The following is a 21,576-nucleotide window of genomic DNA, read 5'->3' as shown; positions in this document are numbered from 1 at the left end:
TGTTCCAGCACTTTGAAAAATGTCATTGGAATTTTGATCGGGATGGGTTTGAAGGTATAGATTGCTCTGGGCGGCACAGACATTTTAACAATGTTTATTCTTCCGATCCATGAGCATGGAATGTTTTTTCCATCTTTTTGTGTCTTCTTCAATTTCTTTCATGAGTGTTCTGTAGTTCCTAGAGTATAGATCCTTTACCTCTTTGGTTAGGTTTATTCCAAGGTATCTTATGGTTTTTGGTGCGATTGTAAATGGAATCATTTCTCTAATTTCTCTTTCTACAGTTGCATTGTTAGTGTATAAGAAAGCAACTGATTTCTGTGCATTGATTTTGTATCCTGCCACATTACTGAATTGCTGTATGAGTTCTAGTAATTTGGGGGTGGAGTCTTTTGGATTCTCCACATAAAGTATCATGTCATCTGCAAAGAGAGTTTGACTTCTTCTTTGCCAATCTGAATACCTTTTATTTCTTTTTGTTGTCTGATTGCTGTTGCTAGGACTTCTAGTACTATGTTGAACAATAGTGGCGAGAGTGGGCATCCTTGACATGTTCCTGATCTTAAGGGAAAGGCTCTCGTCTTTTCCCCGTTGAGGATGATATTCGCTGTGGGTTTTTCATAGATGGATTTTATGAACTTGAGGAATGTTCCCTCTATCCCTATACTCTGAAGAGTTTTAATGAGGAAAGGATGCTGTATTTTGTCAAATGCTTTTTCTGCATCAATTGAGAGGACCATATGGTTCTTCTCTCTCCTCTTATTAATGTGTTCTATCACATTGATCGATTTGCGAATGTTGAACCACCCTTGCATCCCAGGGATAAATCCCACTTGGTCGTGGTGGATGACCCTTTTAATGTATTGTTGGATCCTATTAGCTAAGATTTTCTTGAGAATTTTGGAATCCATATTCATCATGGATATTGGTCTGAAATTCTTTCTGATGGGGTCTTTGCCTGGTTTGGGGTATAAGGTAATGCTGGCGTCATAGAATGAGTCTGGAAGGTTTCCTTCTGTTTCTATTTTTTGAAACAGCTTCAGGAGAATAGGTATTATTTCTTCTTTGAATGTTTGGTAGAATTCCCCAGGGAATCCATCAGGCCCTGGACTCTTGTTTTTTGGGAGGTTTTTGATCACTGCTTCAATCTCGTTACTGGTTATTGGCCTATTTAGGTTGTCAATTTCTTCCTGTTTCAGTCTTGGGAGTTTATAGGTTTCCAGGAAGGCATCCATTTCTTCCAGGTTGCTTTATTTATTGGCATATGGTTGTTGATAATAATTTCTAATAATTGTTTCTATTTCCTTGGTGTTAGTCATGATCTCTCCCCTTTCATTCATAATTTTATTAATTTGGGTCCTTTCTCTTTTCCTTTGGGTAAGTCTGGCTAGTGGTTTATCGATCTTATCAATTCTTTCAAAGAGCCAGCTTCTAGTTTCGTATTATTATCAATATGACTCTTTATTTTGATTAACAGTTGGCTTATGTAGTTGGCTGCTCCCATGTTGGGGGCATAGATATTTACAATTGTTAGATCTTCTTGTTGGATAGACCCTTTAAGAATCATATAGTGTCCTTCTGTGTCTCTAACTACAGTCTTTAGCTTAAAATCTAATTTGTCTGATATAAGAATTGCTGCCCCAGCTTTCTTTTGAGGTCTGTTGGCGTGGAAGATGGATCTCCATCCCTTAACTTTCAGTCTGGATATATCTTTAGCTTCAAAATGAGTCTCTTCTAGACAGCATATGGATGGGTCCTGTCTTTTTATCCAATCTGCAATCCTGTGCCATTTTATGGGAGCATTTAGGCCAGTCATGTTGAGAGTGATTATTGAAAGATATGAATTTATTGTCATCATGTTGCCTGTGAAGTCCTTGTTTCTATAGATTGTCTCTGTAAATTTCTGTTCTATATCACTCTTGGGGTCTTTCTCCTTTTATAGAACCCCCCTTAATATTTCTTGCAGGGCCGGCTTAGTGGTCACATATTCTTTCAGTTTCTGCTGGTCTTGGAAGCTCTGCATCTCTCCATCCATTCTAAATGACAGCCTTGCCAGATAAAGTATTCTTGGCTGCATGTTCTTCTCATTTAGTACCCTGAATATGTCTTGCCAGCCCCTTCTGGCTTACCAGGTCTCTGTGGATAGGTCTGACAATATTCTGATGTTCCTCCCTCTGTACATAAGGAATCTCTTCCCCCTAACTGCCCTTAAGATGGTTTCCTTCATTCTAAGATTTGCGAGTTTTACTATTACATGTTGGGGCGTTGGCCTGTTTTCCTTGATCTTGGTAGGGGTCCTCTCTGCCTCTAGGACAGGAATGTTTGTTTCATTCCCCAGATTAGGGAAGTTTTCAGCTACAATTTGCTCAAATATATCTTCTAGTCCTCTCTCTCTCTCCATCCCTCAGGGATCCCAATAATTCTGACACTGGAACGTTTCAAGGTGTCACTTATTTCTCTGATTCTGTTTTCATGGATTTTGCGTTGTTTCTCTGGGGCCTCCTCTTTTTCCTTCTTTTCTGTCAATTGGTCTTCTAGATCACTAGTTCATTCTTCTTCCTTGCTTACCCTAGCTGTTAGATTATCTAGATAAGATTGGATCTCATTGATAGCATTTTTAAGTTCTGCCAGTTCAGCTTTCATTTCTGCCCTTAGAGACTCTATGTTGCCATTAATCAACTTCTCCATTCTAGCTGTTGTCTTCATAACTGTTACCCTGAAATCCATTTCCGACATCTTGGTTATATCTGTATCCATTTGTAAATCTGTGGCAGAAGTCACAGTCTCTGAGTCTTTCCTATTTTGCAGGTTCCTCCTCCTAGTCATTCTGTTGAGGGAATGCACAGGGTCCAAATTATTGACCACAACCCAAGCAAGATGCACCTGTTTTATAGGGACCTTAGGGTTGTCAGCCTCTTGTTCTCCCAACTTGTCTTCTGGGGGAGGGGCCTGCTGCACTGTTACTCAGGCAACCCTGTTTGGGCAGAGTTGCCCTTCCCCCTGTGGGGGGTGGGCTCAGTGAAAACCGGTTTTGGGGGGCTTTTGTTCTCTGGCGGCTTTTCCTGGTGGCTTTCCATGTCTCTTCGGGAGTCAGAGTAGAAGAGATCGTTTCCAGCCCTCTGCCTCAGAGCAGAGAGATCGCAGTCTATTCTTCAGTGAGCTCTCCAGGCCACACTATCTCTGTTTCTGTCTGTGCTGCTATAAACTGCAGCATCCTAGGTTGTGCGCTCCTCAGCAGGGCTCCCAGTCCCCACCTCCAGGTCAGGGCACAGAGGCACATCTCTGCCCTTTGTGCTTCTAACACCACCAGCTGCCCCCAGTTCACACTCACGGCCCCACCGCTCCAGGTTTCAGTCTGGGGGGCTGCCCTAAAGTCCTTTCCCTGCTGCTACCAGTCTGTGAGTCTGTGCCCCATCCCCAGCATGGGAGGCTATCGCTCACTGGTGGTGCAGAATTCTCATGGCTCCCTCCCCCTTCCATTTATCTTCTGATATCTGCCGCAGAATCATGGCTCCCTGCTTCATACCTTGAAACCAACCGTGTGCAATATCCTGTTTGTAGAGATCCAGATCTATCTTCTTACATCTCAGGCTGATTTCATGGGTGTTCAGAGTGGTCTGGTAGCTATCCAGCTCAATTCAGGGGACCAGTTGGAATAGGGTCCCCTAGTCCTCTGCCATCTTTTCCTCCTCAATTCTACAATTAGTATTTCTGTACAGTTGTTTATAAAGTAAGATTTTATTAGAATTCTATCAGTTAATGACACGAATAAGGCTTTTTCTGTACAATTATTGCATACATCTGTGGATGAATGTTACTTTTTGCATAAATTCTATTCCAGTGTTTTATTTATCTAAACACTGAGAAACTTTGCGTATATGTGTGGGTGAGTGTTACAACAATAAGATTTTTATAGCAGTCACTCAATGATTTGAACTTCCAAATTACGTGCCAAAATCAGACTGTGAAGTCTCATCTGAAGTTATTTTTTATAACATTTCAACAAACTGGGTGTTGTCTTCCAGTTATGCTGGAAGTAAAAATTTTAGAAACTGCTTGACTTTCAAAAGTATTTTTTACTCATTCAGGTTATTTGCTTTCTCATTTTTAAGAGGTACACCTATTAGAAACTTTACCAAGATTTACAGAGTAATTATAAAATACATCTGCAAATTTTTTCCACTAAGAAGTACTTTATATAATATGGTATATTATGACAGGATTGGAAGCATTGAAATATCACTTACAATATACTGTTACCATGTAATTTTTTGAAAAATGCTTTTATGCTATTACAATCTTTTAGTTTGTATTCATTTCATGGAAAACACCCATCATTTAACCTACTTGAAAGAGTTAGTCTTTATTGTGAAACCAATATTTTTTTTAAATTTTTCAATTAAAATAAACATGTTACTATATATTTCAAGGAGTATTATAAATACACTGAAAAATAAATTCCAGAATGCTACTTCAAAAGCTATTTTACTAGAAGCAGCCCTTTTGATTTAAAGTGTTCTATGTTTAATGTAATGAATCTGCACTTTAAGTTAGAAAAAAAAATTTTAAATCTACATATTGCTTCTAACTAATTTAAAATAATGCAGTATAATCTGTGTCAGTGATCATGAAGTTACTTAGGTAAGAAGAATATGATAAAAAGAAAGGTTTTCCTTTGGTAAATGTGCATGCTCATGCATGTTAAACTCCAGTAATTGGAATTAGAGTGTAATTAAATAAAAATAATGCATATAATAGAACTAACTTTATTGATGTAATAGAAATATACTGCTGAAAATCATTCTAGTAGCTAGTTTACATTGTATTTTTTGTTAATAAAAGGTAGGGAATACTAAATATTTTATAAGATGATGTAAGATGATCAACTACAATTAGAATAAGTATTTTATAATGTGGCATAATTTAATAGATATTGAATAATGGAATTGAATAATGCTCAATACACCTAGGAAATATTATGTAAGATATTGATCTGTGGGTTTAAGCCAGTACCACTAAAAAATGTTTGGTATTCCCAAACAACATGTAGTTATATTTAAATTAATGTGTCACTAAACTGTACTGTTTTGCTGTTCGAAGTCATTTTCTTTCCATTTAAATAAAAATCCTAAGTATAATTATTGAGACTATACCTTGCTTTTCTCTCTCTGGACTATCTCTCAAGAGCATTACATTCTTTCACAGAATGAACAGAAAATTCCTATTTCCGTAGCTCACTTTACACAATATATTCAGTTTCTGAACAACCCAACATTTCTAACACCACAGTTATTGCTTAAGAGAAAGAAAACGGCAAAAACAAAATAAAACAAAAATCAGAGAGCCTTAACGTGGCTTTATGGTGGCTTGTTTCATTGTTTCTTTCTTGGAAACTGGAAAGTTTGAAATCTCGGGGTAATGCTCTGTAGTAAGGTGCTGGAGAAGGGAGCCGTCTTGTTTTTTGTTTGTTTGTTTATTTGTTTGGTTTTTTTTTTTTTTTTTTTTGATGTAGTGTTCCATGATTCGTTGTTTGCGTATAACACCCAGTGCTCCATTCAGTACGTGCCCTCTTTAATACCCATCACCGGGCTAACCCATCCCCCCACCCCCTCCCCTCTAGAACCCTCAGTTTGTTTTTCAGAGTCCATCGTCTCTCATGGTTTGTCTTGCCCTCTGATTCCCCCCCTTCATTTTACCCTTCCTACTATCTTCTTTTTTTTACGTATAATGTATTATTTGTTCAGGAGCCGTCTTTTTTAGAGTAAGAAAGAGACTGTGGAAAGAGAGGCAAGTAAAGGAACCTACATGATACTATGAAGAGTGTTCATGGGTTTGAAGATGTGAAAATTTAGCCCTTTCCTTTTTTATTTGTTAGGTGGCTACCTAAGATAAATAATAATAATAACAACATCTTTTTTTTTTTTTTGCAGCTGTCGTGAGTGCCATCCCTGTGCCAACCCTGGAAAGTGCCCAGTACCCAGGAATCCTTCCATCTCCCACATGTGGATACCCCCACCCACAGTTTACCCTCCGGCCCGTGCCATTCCCCACACTGTCAGTGGACCGAGGTTTCGGAGCAGGAAAAAGTCAGTGTAATGCATTTTCCTTTCTTTTTACTAAGAACAAATGAATAATAACCAAGGATATCTTTTTAAATGTATAGCATTTTAATGTTCTCATCCCTTGGGAAAATTGGTTTACTTCTGCCCTGGGTCAGAATCAAAGGACCAGTCCTCTGGGAGTCTTTCCATAGACAATGTGGGAAGCTGTGGGGAAACAAAGATTAACTGGTTCAATAAAACAATGATGTGATGGGTGCTTGAACTTAATATGTTGTCAACTAGGAAATGAATAATCAAGTGACTGTCCTCCAACATATTCTTGTGTAAGTGTCTGTTGGTTATATTTAAAAGTGTCTTATTGATTCCTGATAAACCAATACTTAAATGAATGCCTTAGCTTTCTATAATTAAATCAATTAAGCAATATCTTTTGTGTGTGTGTGTTTACATTAAGCTATGTTTCTATTTTTTTTAATTTTTTATTGTTATGTTAATCACCATACATTACATCATTAGTTTTTGATGTAGTGTTCCATGATTCTTTGTTTGTGCATAACACCCAGTGCTCCACGCAGAATGTGCCCTCTTTAATACCCATCACCAGGCTAACCCATCCCCCCACCTTCCTCCCCTCTAGAACCCTCAGTTTGTTTTTCAGAGTCCATCGTCTCTCATGGTTCGTCTCCCCCTCTGAGTTACTCCCCTTCATTCTTCCCCTCCTGCTATCTTCTTTTTCTTTTTTCTTAACATATGTTGCATTATTTGTTTCAGAAGTACAGATCTGTGATTCAACAGTCTTGCACAATTCACAGCGCTCACCATAGCACATACCCTCCCCAGTGTCTATCACCCAGCCACCCCATCCCTCCCACCGCCCACCACTCCGGCAACCCTCAGTTTGTTTCCTGAGATTAAGAATTCCTCATATCAGTGAGGTCATAGGATACATGTCTTTCTCTGACTGACTTATTTCACTCAGCATAACACTCTCCAGTTCCATCCACGTCATTGCAAATGGCAAGATCTCATTCCCTTTGATGGCTGCATAATATTCCATTGTGTATATTATACCACATCTTCTTTATCCATTCATCTGTCGATGGACATCTTGGCTCTTTCCACAGTTTGGCTATTGTGGACATTGCTGCTATAAACATTGGGGTGCACTTACCCCTTCGGATCCCTACATTTGTATCTTTGTGGTAAATACCCAGTAGTGCAATTGCTGGATCGTATGGTAGCTCTATTTTCAACTGTTTGAGGAACCTCCATACTGTTTTCCAGAGTGGTTGCACCAGTTAAGCAATATCTTTTGATTTTTAATTAATAATTGTTGGAGAAAAAGATTACCAAAGGGGTATTTCATTTGTTTTCATATTATTACTTTTCTGATTTTAATGAGATATAGGTGACATATAACATTGTGTAAACTTAAGGTTTACAATGTGTTGATTTAATACACTTATGTATGACAAAATGATTACTACCATAAAATTGGTTAATACCCCTCTCATGTCACATAATTGCCATTTCTTTTTTGTTATGAGAATGTTTTAAATCTACTTTCTTAACAACTTTCAAGTATATAATACAGTATTATTAGCTATAATCACTGTATTGTTCATTAGATGCCCAGAACTTAATCATCTTATAACTAGACATGTGTACTCTTTGACCAACATCTCTCTTTTTTTCCCTATCCCCCAGATCCTGGTAACCACAATTCTAGTCTCTATTTTTATGAGTTTGTCTTTTTTAAGTTCTACATATAAGGGATATCACATAGTATCTTCTTTCTCTTCCTGACTTATTTCACTTAGCATAATGCCCTCAAGGTCCATCCATTTGTTTCAATTTCTTTCTCATAGCTGAATAATATTCCATTTTGTATATATACCACATCTTCTTTATCCATACATCCATTGATGGATGCTTAGGGTGTTTCCATATCTTGGCTATTGTGAATAAAGCTGCAATGAGCATGGGAGTGTGTATATGTCTGTAAGATCTCATTTTCATTTCCTTTGGATATATACCCAGAAGTGAGATTGCTGGATTATATAGTAGTTCTATTTTTAATTTTTTTAGGAACCTTCATACTCTTTTCCATAGTAGCTGCACCAATTTACATTTTCAGCAACAGTGCACTCTTTTGTCCATATACTTGCCAACATTTCTCTTGTCTTTTTGATGATAGCCATTCTAACAGGTATGAAGTGATACCCCATTGTGATTTTGATTTGCATTTCCCTGATAATTGGTAAGGTCCAATACCTTTTCCACCATATTTGCTGACCATTTATATGTCTTCTTTGGAAAAATGTATATTCAGTTCTTCTGCACATTTTTAATCCAACACTTTTTGCTACTGTATTGTGTGAATGTGTTACATATTTTGGATATGAACTGCTTATCAGATATGTGGTTGGCAAATATTTCCTCCCATTCTGTAAACTGCTTTTCATTTTGTTGATGGTTTTCTTTTAGCTGTACAGAAGTTTTTAATTTGATGTAATCCCATGTGTTTATTTTTGCTTTTGTTGCCTTTGCTTTTTGGTGTCAAATCTAAAAAGTCATTATCAAAACCAATGTCAAGGAGATTACCCCCTATGTTTTCTTCTAGGAGTTTTACAGTTTCGGGTCTTAAGTTCAAGTCTTCAATCCATTTGAATTCATTTTTGTGTACAGCATAAGAAATCCAGTTTCATTCTTTTTCAAGAGGCAATTCAATCTTCTCAATGCCATTTATTAAACAGACTGTCCCTCACCCCCCAGTATATTCTTGGCTCTTTGGCATAAATTAATTGACCACGTATACAGGGGTTTATTTCCAGACTCTCCATTCTGTTCCATTGGTCTGTGTGCCTGTTTTTATGCCTATACCATACTGTTTGACTATTACAGCTTTGCAGTATAGTTTGAAATCAGGAAGTGTGATGCCTCCAGCTTGCTCTTCTTTCTCAATATTGGTTTGGCTATTTGGGGTCTTTTCTGGTTCCATACAAATTGTGAGATGGTTTGTTCTATTTCTGTGAAAAATGCCATTGGATTTTTTGATAGAGATTGCATTGACTCTGCAGATCACTTTGGGTAGTATGGAAATTTTAACAATATTAATTCTTTCAAACCATGAGCATGGAATATCTTTCCTTTTATTTATGTCTTCTTCAATTTCTTTCATCAACGTCTTATAATTTTCAGTGTAAAGATCTTTTACCTCCTTGGTTAAATTTATTCCTAAGTGTTTTATTCTTTTTGACACAGTTGTAAATGGGATTGTTTTTCTTAATTTCTCTTTCTGATAGCTATTAGTAGCATATATAAGTGTAACTGATTTTTGTGTATCGATTTTATATCCTGAAAGTAGTATTTCATTTGTTTTAAGGGAAGTAGATATGGAGAGAGACTCTCGATCTATTATATACACCCTGGTGGTTTCTCCTATGCCATTTGATTTTTTTTTCTTCTTCAAGCACAGCATTTTAAAATCAATTTTATGGCTTTCTTCTCTTCGTTAGGAACAGGTGACTCAGCAGCTCATGTGAGATAAGATGTTTTGAAATAGATAAGATGGTAACAGCAATAAAATATATTTGTGAGGTAAGCTATATTTTTTCCAACCCAACAGGGACAGCTCTAAGAAATCATAAATCATCTAGATGTAGGAAGGTTAGAATTAAAAGGCATCAAAAATCTGCCAAGAGAGAATTAGATTTATTTTCCCTTTTCTCACTGCATATCATGTCTACAGAATAGAGTTGTGTGCAGAAATTCAAGAAAAAATAGTTCCCCAAACCATATTGAAGAGCATTAAATGAGAAAGATATGGGAAGTCCAAAAACCAAAAATTTCCAAATCCCAGGACAACTAGGAAGGTGATTCCAGTCAAAGAATTCAGAATCCACAAGTCCCTTCTTCAGCTTCTGAAATGAACTCTCCCAAGCAGAAAAAAGAGGATTATAGTTTTTGCTTAGTTTTTCCCTCATCACATCACTGTCTACTATTTTCTTTTGATTTCATCTATATTCTCGGACTTTAAAAGTGTGAGAAGAATGTGTAGCATGACCTTTATCTCTTCACTACACAAGACCAAGTCAAGCCAAATTTCAGTACGCTTTATTAAGGAAATTAACTATTTTATTTTTTAAAAGATTTTATTTATTTATTTGACAGAGAGAGACATAGCGAGAGAGGGAACACAAGCAGAGGGACTGGTAGAGGGAGAGGCTTCCCACGGAGCAGGGAGCCCAATGTGGGGCTTGATTCCAGGACCCTGGGATTATGACCCGAGCTGAAGGCAGATGCTTAATGACTGAGCCACCCAGGCACCCCTTAACTATTTTATTTTATTCATGGTATATTCCTGTCATTTCTTTTTCTCCTTTAAAGATATAGTCTCCTTCTGAGAACTCAGCATCCCATTTACTCTTTTCTTTTTCTCTTGATTTGGTGCAACATGCAAAACTGTCCCATTGAATCATAGGCATAGTCATTCCAGAAGTTAAATTTCAACGGAAAAGAAAATAATAAATGAGCTAGCATGATTTTTTTTTCCTTTCCCCCTTGGCCAAAATCAGTTACATGGAGAAGCTCAGTACCAATGGGATAGGGAAGTATATACTCCACCCAACATGAACTAAGGAATTCACAGGGGAAGGGTGAGTTGTGAACAAATAATACAGTTTATCACAGATTACCATTCACCATCAGGACTTTGTGTGAGTCACCGTTTCTCATCTCAGACTCTATGCAGATTCTTCTACCGTGGATGTATTTGTTTCTTAGGCTGCCATAATAAGGTACCATAAACTAGGTGGTTTAAAATGACAGAAATTTATTCTCTCATAGTTCTGGAGGCTAGAACTCCAAAATCAAGATGTTGTCAGGGTTATGTTCTCCCCAAAGTCTCTAGGGGTGGATCCATCTTTGCCTCTTCCAGCTTCTGGTAGTCCCAGGCATCCCTTGGCTGTGGCAGCATAACTCCAGTATCTGCCTCCTTCAGATGGCCATCCTCCCTCTGCTTGAAGAGGTCTTAGACACCCAGAACTCTAAGGTTTGGAGGCCAGAGAGCAAACTTTTATGAAGAGAATTGTGTCTCCCAAAAAGATATGTTGAGGTTCTAACCTCCAATACCTGTGAATGCGACCTTGTTTAGAAATAGGATCTTTTCATATGTTACCAAGTTAAGGTGAGTTCATGCTGAATTAAGGTGGGTCCTAATCCAATATGCCTTGTGTCCTTAAAGAGAAAAGACTCAGACACACAGGAGAAGTTGACCGTCTGACAACAGAGGCAGAGATTGGAGTGATGCATGCACAAGCCAAAGAAAAATAAATGAACTAGGTTAAAATGTGTTTTTCTTTGTGGTTAAGCACTACAGATTTATTTATAGCTGTGGTTAGAGTCTCATGTGCCACTCTGGGGCAGGACTTTGATAGTAGAGCAGGCTGCATATATGAGGTGACAGAGGGGATACTGGAAATCTCTGTACCTTTCACTCAGTTTTGCAGTGAACCTAAAAATGAATGAATGAATGAATGAATGGATGAGTAAATAAATAAATGAATAAAAGAAAAATTTAGTCTCTTTAGTAATTTTAAAAATTTTGTTAACTTATTTAAAAGTAAGGATTATTAAATAAAGGTAGTTATACAACTATAATATATAATGTAAACATAAAATATATAATACAACTATTATATAAAGTTATATAAATAAAGCATTCCTAAAGAGTGCTTAACTTAATTTTTGAACTTGATCTAAAAATCAAAAGGCATGGACATACGACTCCTGGCCAAAATTTCACAGATTTTTTAAAATATATATTCAGTCATACATCAGGTAATTTTTGAGCAGAAGGAATGTGCAGTGCAAAAGAAATAGGCACAAATATATGTTTCCATGTGGTGGCTTAGTAAAGGAAAAGAAATAAGCATCCTCTTTTCTAGGAAACCAAATATTCTCTAAATCACTGTCAGAACCAGTTAACTTCAGCCATTTAGTATCGGTTTCTAAATGCCTTGGAGACCACTAAACATCCCTGTTCTTTCTCAAGCAGAAAACATTTCATGGCTCTGGCTGGAGATGTCTTATTAGTCACCTTGAGAAACAACGAAAGTCACACATAGGAAAAGAAAAATTTGTGCCAAATGTGGAGACTCTCCTTCCTCTGAAGTTATCTGAAAGACCTTTGAGTTGCACAAGAAATGAATCACTAAAACTCTGCTCCCAAAGAGCTGTTCCTTTCTGAAAGTCACAAATAAAGCTGAATTTCTCTCCTACCATTAAGAAAAAGAAAGTTGTAGGATCTTGTACATTTGCATTACACACATTTGGTGATCTACTAATAAAGATTTATATAGTGGACAATTACCTCCTCTTCCTACTAATAAACTGTAGTTCTGCTCTTAGCCTCAATAGGCAAATTCCCTGGGGAATAAGAAACAGTGCCATATTTTGAAAACTTCGACCAATAGATAGTCTTGAGGCCCAATTTCTACAAGTCACGATAAACATTTTCTCATCCTCAAAACAGGTAGATACCAGAGGGTAGATGATGTTTACCATTCCTTTCAGTTTGGGTGTTGTCTTAGTGAGAAGGCTGGTCAACCTCACCCATGTTATTTTTCCGTCCTCACTCTCCCCCAGATTGGAAATCAAATAATAAATGGGACTGGACCTAGATAGAATCATGGGCACAGTGGAGTTAATGAATTTCTCTCTAGGGTCTATGCAAAAATCCACACTGTCAGGAACTGAGGTTACTCAGGAATATTGCACAGTTGTTTGTTCTGAGATTAATGAGTGAATTGGGTTCCTTAAGTGTTCATGTCTCAAAGTCTTTGCGTAGAGTTGTCGGCATGCTATATTTCTTTCAAATACTACAATTTGAGATAGAAGAAAAATCCTCATTTCCATTTTTGCAATATTTTTGCCAGTTATTCTGTAGCAATTATTTATGTGTTGACATTAATTATTTTATTTTTTTAAAGATTTTATTTATTTATTCATGAGAGACAGAGGAGGAGAGAGAGAGGGAGAGAGAGAGAGAGAGAGAGAAGCAGAGGGAGAAGCAGGCTCCCAAGGAGCAGGGAGCCCGATGCGGGACTCGATCCCAGGACCCTGGGATCATGACCTGAGCCGAAGGCAGACGCTTAACCATCTGAGCCACCCAGGCGCCCGACATTAATTATTTTAGAGTGCCTTGAAATTTGACTCTGCTGTGTAATCATATGCTATTTGTACAATGGCTTCCCACTATTTCATCATTTGAAAACGAGTGCCTTGCCAGCACTTATTTGATTCTCCCTTTCCTTTCAGAATTGCAGGAAGACTGTGCTTGCTGGGCGAAGGGAGGTTTTCTTTGCTTTCCAAGTTCTGAAATACCATGTCACTGAGCCAGTTTGTTTCACACAGGTGTCCTGACGCTGACGACTAAACTGGCCAAAGGGCTCATCTAATGTGAGTGAGGGCTTTGCTCCCGGGGAGCCATGGCTATTGTATTTAAGAGCTTTGAGTGCCTCAATTATCAGCCAGTTCTGAAAAGCATTTCTTTTGCTCCCCATAAAATATAAGAATTATGAAGTGACTATGGAAAATGGGTACCTTGTCCATTGTATTAGATATTAATTAAGCAAACTTGTCATTTTTGAACAAAATATAACTAGTCCCTTATGGATTAGTGATGTATTTGGTCTCCCATTCCCACCTAGAACATTAGATTAGGCACTTTCCTTTCCACTATGTGGGGTACTAAGGATTGATTTTGCCAAAGAGCTGGTCCATCTGTGTGGAGCTACCATTACTTCCCTCAAATGTGTTCCCAGTGGGAATCATGGTGACCACTGGAAGACCTGGGGATGGAGGACTAGTCATGTGAGCAATGCCATTAAAGAGAATAGGAATGGGAGTGACCCCCAAACATTCCATGATGTCATCAAAATTCCTGTGAAACCTGAGGTTTTTGAGAAACTAAATTTGGAAAACTAAAAAAGTGCATGTCAATTTTATTAAGCCTAATGTCACAATAATATTTTAACATAGATCTTTTTCATTTCAAAAATGTAGAAAAATAGAAAAGGAAAATATGAAGGAATAAAGAAGCACATCACACAATATATCATTTTTTTAGTGGCTAAAGCAGTTTTTAAAATATGATATGGATTTATTACAGTCCATCTTCATTAAATTACTTAGGGCAGATTTCTGTAGAAAATTGTGAAATTTCTTTCCCTGGAAAGATATTTTTAATATGGTGGTATGGACCTGTAATAACAACTGGCCCATTGGTAATGAAGAGGGACCCAGACATAGGTTCCTACAGACTCTTCTCTCTGATCTAGAGCTAAGAAATACTGTGTTGTTATTTGGATATTGGCCATTGGTCATTTTCTCCTTTAGATTAAATATGAGTCCATAGTAAACTGGCATAATTTTCTTTGCCTATAAAACTATACTGTCAACAATCTAATTATGCAGTCTTTACAGTTTTTATTTATATATTTGTTTGTTTGTAATCTCTACACCCAACGTGGGGCTCAGACTCAATGACCCTGAGATCCAGAGTCACATGCTCTTCCGACTGAGCCAGCCAGGTGCCCCTAAAAATATAAAGGAAAGAGAAACAGGTGTTCTGGTACTCAATCAGGATTGCATAATTTGAATACAAGAACACCTGTTTCTCTCTCCTTTATATTCTTCTTCTTTTATTTTTTTAAGATTTTACTTTTGAGTAATCTCTATGCCCAAAGTGGAGCTTGAACTCACAACCCTGAGATCAAAAGTCACATGCTGTACTGACTGAGCCAGCCAGGCGCCACTCTCTCCTTTGTCTTCTTACAAGCAATTTAGCTCCTTATAAACACCTACCTGAAGCCCCTATCCCTTCTGCCCTTATCTGAGAACCCACATCACCAGGGATTTGCCTTAATGTTTTCCTTGCAGCCCCACCTTTTAACCTTGATCTTTTGCATGCATGTGCCCCTCCCCTCCATGATAGGACTTCCTAGCTTAGAGACAAGGCACTTCTGAAAACTCCTCTTGCCAGAGTTCTATCCAGTTTGCTGTCTTGATTACATTTTCTTTGTTTGAAGAAATCTTTTATCAAGTCTTTGCTTTTTTACTAGCTCTGGTTGCTAGGTGGCTATATCCTGTCCTCGGCCAACCCTATGTCTCTCCTGCCTCTGTCTTTGGGTGGGGTAAGCCAGAGTCTTCTGAATCACCCAGAGGATCTCTAACCCTTTCTGAATATAGAAAAATGAGACTTAATACCAAATACCCTCCGAAGGCACATTTCACTTCTGCATATCTTTAATATAATGTCTTGATCTTTTTGGTATCTTTAATCTCTACTCCCTTCAGCATTATCACATTTTCTTTCTAGCTCCTCTGCCCTTTGCTGACCTCACTGAGCCTCCCAGAGAGTTGTCTCAAAATTATCTCACAAACTAATTATCTCAAAATATTTCCTCGTTAAAAATTATCTTTCAAAAGTGAGATATAGTATCTTCTTTCACTGCATTTTTTTCCACTTACCCAATAGAATTTTCTTTCAAAAATAAATCATCAGAAATATCTTATTTCATCAACACCTATACCGCCGATGCAGCTCTTTGCACTTACAGTTTCACCTGGACCTGTTGATTTTGAATACGAATGATAAAGTCAAGTCACAGTGTTCTTATCATAAGAAGCTGCCTTGCCAATATTTTAGTCCCACTCAACTGTGTTCTCTGGAGAATCTGGAGAAAAGGTGTTTCTGTATACGGAGCTGTCCAAATGCCCAAAGGCGATCACAAATGACTACAGGAAACCTCTTCAACTATAGTAATCTGACTGAAAATTACAAGATTTGCTACCAAAGAGGAAAAATTACAATTCTGCATTCAGGCAACTTGTTCCAGCAAAGTCATCTCTCATATAACTTTTAAGCTGGATGTGCTTCTTTTTTGTCATGGAAGACAATGATAGTGGCTATTACCTGTATCATTTTATTAGCAATGCCTTGAACACCTGGTAACTCTGATTTATTTGACAGTGGACATGGCATGTTTCAATCGCAGAAAAAAATTGGCATATTGGCATATTGGCTAGTAGATAATAATGCAGCTGTAGCTGAGTTTGGGATATTGAATTTCAACGGCATTGCTACTTATGAAAGGAGAAATAACTCTTTTTTCTTGCTTCATCACTTATGATTACAGGGCCCTGCCGGTTCAGGCAACAGAGTCAATGCTGCTGTGTATATTTTACTGTTCTTCCTGCGAGATAGATCCCTGTCTTGCTGGATCTATTTCCACTGTTTAAAGGGGACGTGCTATTATATCCCAGAAACATATGAACGAAGAGGAAGGATAATGTTCATAACTTGAAGAAGAGATTGGCCAGATCCTGACTTGTTTCTCTAAATGGATCCAGCGGCCCTGCAACTGATTTAGGGAAAGCAAGCCTTGTCCTGGAATAATGAATGGTTTTCTTGTCTCCATTGCAGCGGTGAGTGAAGGACCAGCCACCCAACAGCCACCCATATTGCCCCCAGCACAGCCTGAGCATCCCAGCAATGAGGAGGCACCAAGCAGAACCATCCCCACAGCCTGTGTTCGACCAACTCACCCACTCCGCAGCTTTGCTAATCCTTTGCTACCTCCACCAATGAGTGCAATAGAACCGAAAGTCCCTTACACGCCACTCTTGTCTCAGCCAGGTAAATGCCCATTTGTTCACGTTTAAAATAGTTATCCTCTGTGCCTCTCCTTAAGTACATGAGGGTTCCTGCGAAGGCAGGATGCAGTATGTCTGTCACCACTGTAGGCCTACCCAATGTGCTCCTGTCTGGTACCGATGTTTGTGGTGCAGCTCGTGAGTATCTGCCTTGGCAAGGACTGGCTGGTTATAGGTGCCTTTCATTCCTTTGGAAATTTGTTCATCAGTCCTGAACACTGCTGGAAACATTCCTGGTTCTTTAGTCCGCCACATGGATCCTAGAATTTAAGGCTAGACACAAAGACTAGAGGTAAAGATAACAAAAGTCTGAAAAAACCACTTTTTAGAGATATGCGTGTAATTCCATAATTCTGCTTTGTGCCTTTCAATAGTCATCTTCCAGAGGTCCTTATTTCCGAGTTCCAGGGTCAGAAAGGGAAAGAGTCCAACTTCTTAATTTTAGAAATGACAAAACAAAAACTTAGACAAGGAGTAACATCTCTATGGTAACTGTGATAGTGTGATTTATGAGAAATACGTATTTGGTCATTCAGATGATCAAAATATAGTTTTCATTTATATTAGGTCTTCCTGCACAGTTTCTGGGTACTCTGGAGCTCACAGCTGCCAAACCCTTAGAATTTCCTTAGTGATAAGGGGATAAAGGTATCTTTAGTTATGTTAATGAACGTGACTTTTGGTGATTTTTGTTTGTTTGTCTGTTTGCCTATGAACATGACTTTTGGACAACCCCCTCAAGGGGGGTGCTGGTTGCCAGGAAGACCAACTACAAGATTAGAGAGTTGGAACTTTCAGCCCCACCCCCAACCTCCTGGGAGAGGAGAGGGGCTGGAGCTGGAATCTACCAACAACCAATGACTTAGTCATGATGTGACTAGAGAGGGGATGCAAACTCCATGCCCTTTCTCCAGACCTCACTCTATGTATCCCTTCATCTGGCTGTTGATTCGTATCCTTTATCATAGCCTTTAATAAATTGACAGACATGTTTCCCTGAGTTCTGTGAGCCACTCTAGCAAATGAATCAAACCTAGAGAGGAGGTCGTTGGAACCACCAGTGTGTAGCCAGTAGGTCAAAAGCACAGGTAGCAGCCTGGAGCTTGTGACTAGCATCTGAAGTCGGGGGTAGGCGACAGTTTTGTATGGCCAAATCCTTAACCTGTGGAATCTGATACTATTTCTAGGTAGATCATATCAGAATTGAGTTGAATTCTGCTGGTGTCTGAGAATTGGTTGGTGTTGGTGGGACAACCGCCACCCCCCAACACTGGAGTTAGGAACACTAACCTTAAAGAATGCCTTTCTAAGAAGATCAGTTGGCAGAGATGAGAACCAGAGTCCCCTATTCCCAGTGCAGTGTTCATTTTATCACCTCAGTTGGTATCCAGTGATGCTAATCTGGAGTTCCTCTTCGTTTCTGTTAGGGATTAGGGGGGAGGAGGGAGGGCAGAGAGGGAGAGAAGAAGAGGAAGGAAAAGAAGAAGGAGGAAGAGCAACAGATCGGATAAAAAGCCAATAGATAGATATACATAAAGAACTATGTAGTGCTTAAAATTATTTGAACGATTAGAATAATTCTTAACAGCCTCAATATGCGTGATATCTTTGCTATCTTATGCTTGATAAGCATAAGATAGCAAAGTTCAGTGGTCCCAAGTAAAGAGAGCACCGGTGATCGACACAGCTGGATTGGCCAGTCTGTCATTCGGCAATTATGTGTAAGTTTCTGTTACTCAGAAAGTAACAGAAAGTAACAGCTGCTATAGTCACTGCATTAGTTCATAAGCCTCATGATGACCGCAAACACTAAAAAAGATACAATTGCAATTATGAATATTATCTTAATATTAAGAATGTTTCTTGTTCCTGGTACCATATTAAGTGATTTGTGTTCATGCCCTCTGGTGTTCTGCCTTTCCTGTGGTGTGTGGTACAGATGCTCAGCTACCAGCTAACCCTGGGAGGTGGAGTGGAGCTCAGGGAGGATGTGGGATTCCAGCCCTTGGGATGTATGAAGGAGGTTTCTCTGACACATAGGTTCAATGGACTTTGTTTCACAGGAAATAGCTCTTCTAACCCAAAAGACACCCACACTAGGATTTAAAGCACATCTAAATTGCCCAAACCCCTCTCCCCATCTTCCACATCTATACACTCCACACACATTATGGGCAGAGTCTGCTACTTTATAGTGCCCTGAAATTATGACGTCTTTGCTAATTGAGACAAGGACAGTTGGAAGCAAGAGAATTCAGTTAACGAAATTCCCATGTCAAGAACTCACTGCCTGGTGATTTCTGGTTGCACTGTTTCCCACTGCAGTACCAACCAAAAGAATAGACCTTGGAAATGACTGGTATTCAGCCCTTTATTGAACATGGATTATATGCCTGGCATGCTTCTGCAGACTTGTAACATCACATTTGATCCTCAGAGCAACTTTGGGAGGTAGCTGCTTTCTTAGCCCCGGTTCATGGCTACGGAAACTGTGACACAGTTAATTTAAGTAACGTTTATGTCTGCACAACTACTGACCAGTGCATCTTCTCCCGCTCTTTTTGCCTATAAGAAAGCACAGGTTCTGAAATTTTAGGAACTGGTTTGCACCTGTTAGTTTGTGTCTAACTTATTTAATGACAAAAACAAAGATAGGGTTTTTTTTAAACTTACTACATCAAATCATCCCAAAACTGATAAAAAGAAAAATGAGAAACATCTGAAATAATTTGAATTGAGGAATACCATTTCCTCATAAGCCTTCCTCACTCACATTTTAATGAGGTAAGAGGTTTAACTTTTATGAGGAAGAACACCAATTTTATAATATCAAAAAACTAATGCACCAAAGTACTTTATACTGTTAACTACTGTCTCTAGTTGGAAGTAAAGATTAACTATGTTATCATGGTGAAAAAAAAAAGATGAAAATAAAATCCTGAAGTCGCTTTCATTTAAATGAAATTTTACCGTAGCAGAAATATTTGCCTTGGAATACAACGTTTGGAAATCAACCCATGCTCCAGAGAACTGTGGTAACAAAGAACCCTAATTTTAGAAAGAATATCTGACAATAGACAGAACAAAGCACTGGCATTTGTTATTTACTACTTATTGTTTTCTTCCAGTTACAAATAATAGGAAAGCGACCTTAAACAAAGTCTGGCACAATGTAGCATAAATAAGTGTATTATGTCTTTAAAAGATGGGAAATTGAGCCCTTTCTGCTGTCTCTATACCCGTTCTCTCAAAAAATAAGCATATCTGAAGAACCATTCTCTGATCTAATGCCATGCAGGCAAGATCTCATTTTCTTTTATTTCCATTGTACAATTAAGAGCCTTCTTTTTATTAACTGTCTATCTCATTTTAACTATCATTCTTGTTTTTAAACTATTTCTTAAAAACCATCTCTTATTTTATATTTTCCAATATCTTTGGGGTTTTGGTTGATTATATATTTTTCATGGTTCTCCTTTAAATGCCATCCTGCCCCACTCACCTTGAGGCATATCCTGCCATCACTTTGGAATTATTAAATGCCTTTCCTTTTCATGTTTCTCCTTCATTGTCTCCCTGTGATTCCTGTTCATTTCATAATGTCTTACCTCATGATTTTCAAATAAGTTCTCCCTGCATTGCCTCTGACACATGGTAAATAGTATGCTTTTAAGAAAGGGCTGATGTTTACTTATTCTAATAGAAAAAGAAAATTAGCAGACTGACAAATGTATTAGCTGTGACATTAACTACATGCTTCTTAGCCTAAAAGATGAAATACTTAGAGCTTTCAACAAATTTTAAATCTAAGAAAATCATTACTTTAGTCAAACTGATTGATGAAGTAAAGTCATTCTCTTGTTGGCTTAAAAAAATACCTCAAATAATTTTACTTCAGATTTCACAATAAAGGACTGAGTAATTTCTAACGAATTTATCTTTACTTACTTCAAGTAATTACTTTAGAATATGGTAATGTGAGGCATTGCTGTAATTTTTAAAGATCACACCAAATGAGAAGCTCCTTCTGCTTTGAAACCGCTTAAATTAGGATCAATGAAGAAGCTCTTTCCCTACTCATATAACTGTGTGTGGTTTTTTTAAAGGCAACATCATTGATCTGTGCCTCAGTTGAACTTCCAGTAAGGCATGCGGAGCTGTGTTTGCAGGATGTGAGGTATAGGGCAGTGCATAATACACAGTAACTATCTCCACGGAGTTGGGGAGATTTTTGTGGTATTTTTATAGTGAGTGGTAATTTGAAAGTCAACCGGTTGTCATAACGACTGAAATTCTGCCTACCTGAAAACACAGATTCATTCCTTCATTTTTTTTTTTTTATTTCCACCTGCCCAGTTAAAATTTAGCTTACTAGACTAGAGTACTTTATGGTGTTTCTTACAATTTCATCATCCGCTCATGATAAGGTAGTTCCGTTTCTTAATGCTTCACAGTGAATAACTATGCAGTCTTTACCCATTTCAGGGAGGCTACAATCACTGCACTTTGCAAATCACAGATGTGGACATAGAAGTGATTTGGCTTCATCCCCTTTCAGGTTAAATAGAAAATGTTTGATGGAGTGTTGCACTTATGGCATTATAGATCTGACATAAATTCTACAAAGGGCCAAGAGAGGGTGGTTTTTTTTTTTTTTCTTCACTAGTGAAAATTCCTTTTAGCTGTGAAATGATCAGCTGCACTTTAAATGAACCTGGATTAGGAGACCATTTGTCTTCTGAGGCTGTAATTCTAAAGAGAAAGAAAATGTGACCTCTTAAATAGTGACTTTTAT

The 21,576-nt window shown here is 38.1% G+C and overlaps 1 protein-coding gene across 1 annotated transcript in view; it reads left to right on the top strand.

Annotated features, from left to right (window-relative positions):
• DCC (DCC netrin 1 receptor) overlaps nucleotides 1-21,576 on the top strand; it is a 750,254-nt gene that overhangs the window by 705,459 nt on the left and 23,219 nt on the right. The window contains exons 26-27 of the mRNA XM_088019394.1: nucleotides 5,931-6,086; nucleotides 16,552-16,764. Coding sequence (XP_087875520.1) covers nucleotides 5,931-6,086; nucleotides 16,552-16,764 — 369 coding nt within the window. The remainder of the gene's footprint in view (nucleotides 1-5,930; nucleotides 6,087-16,551; nucleotides 16,765-21,576) is intronic.

Source organism: Eumetopias jubatus, unplaced genomic scaffold, assembly GCF_037043125.1.
Source record: "Eumetopias jubatus isolate StellerSeaLion01/CBP00866 unplaced genomic scaffold, mEumJub1_p1.0 scaffold_16, whole genome shotgun sequence".
NCBI lineage: Eukaryota > Metazoa > Chordata > Mammalia > Carnivora > Otariidae > Eumetopias > Eumetopias jubatus.
Note: the sequence above shows the minus strand (reverse complement) of the source record. Positions and strands in the feature narration are given on the sequence as shown.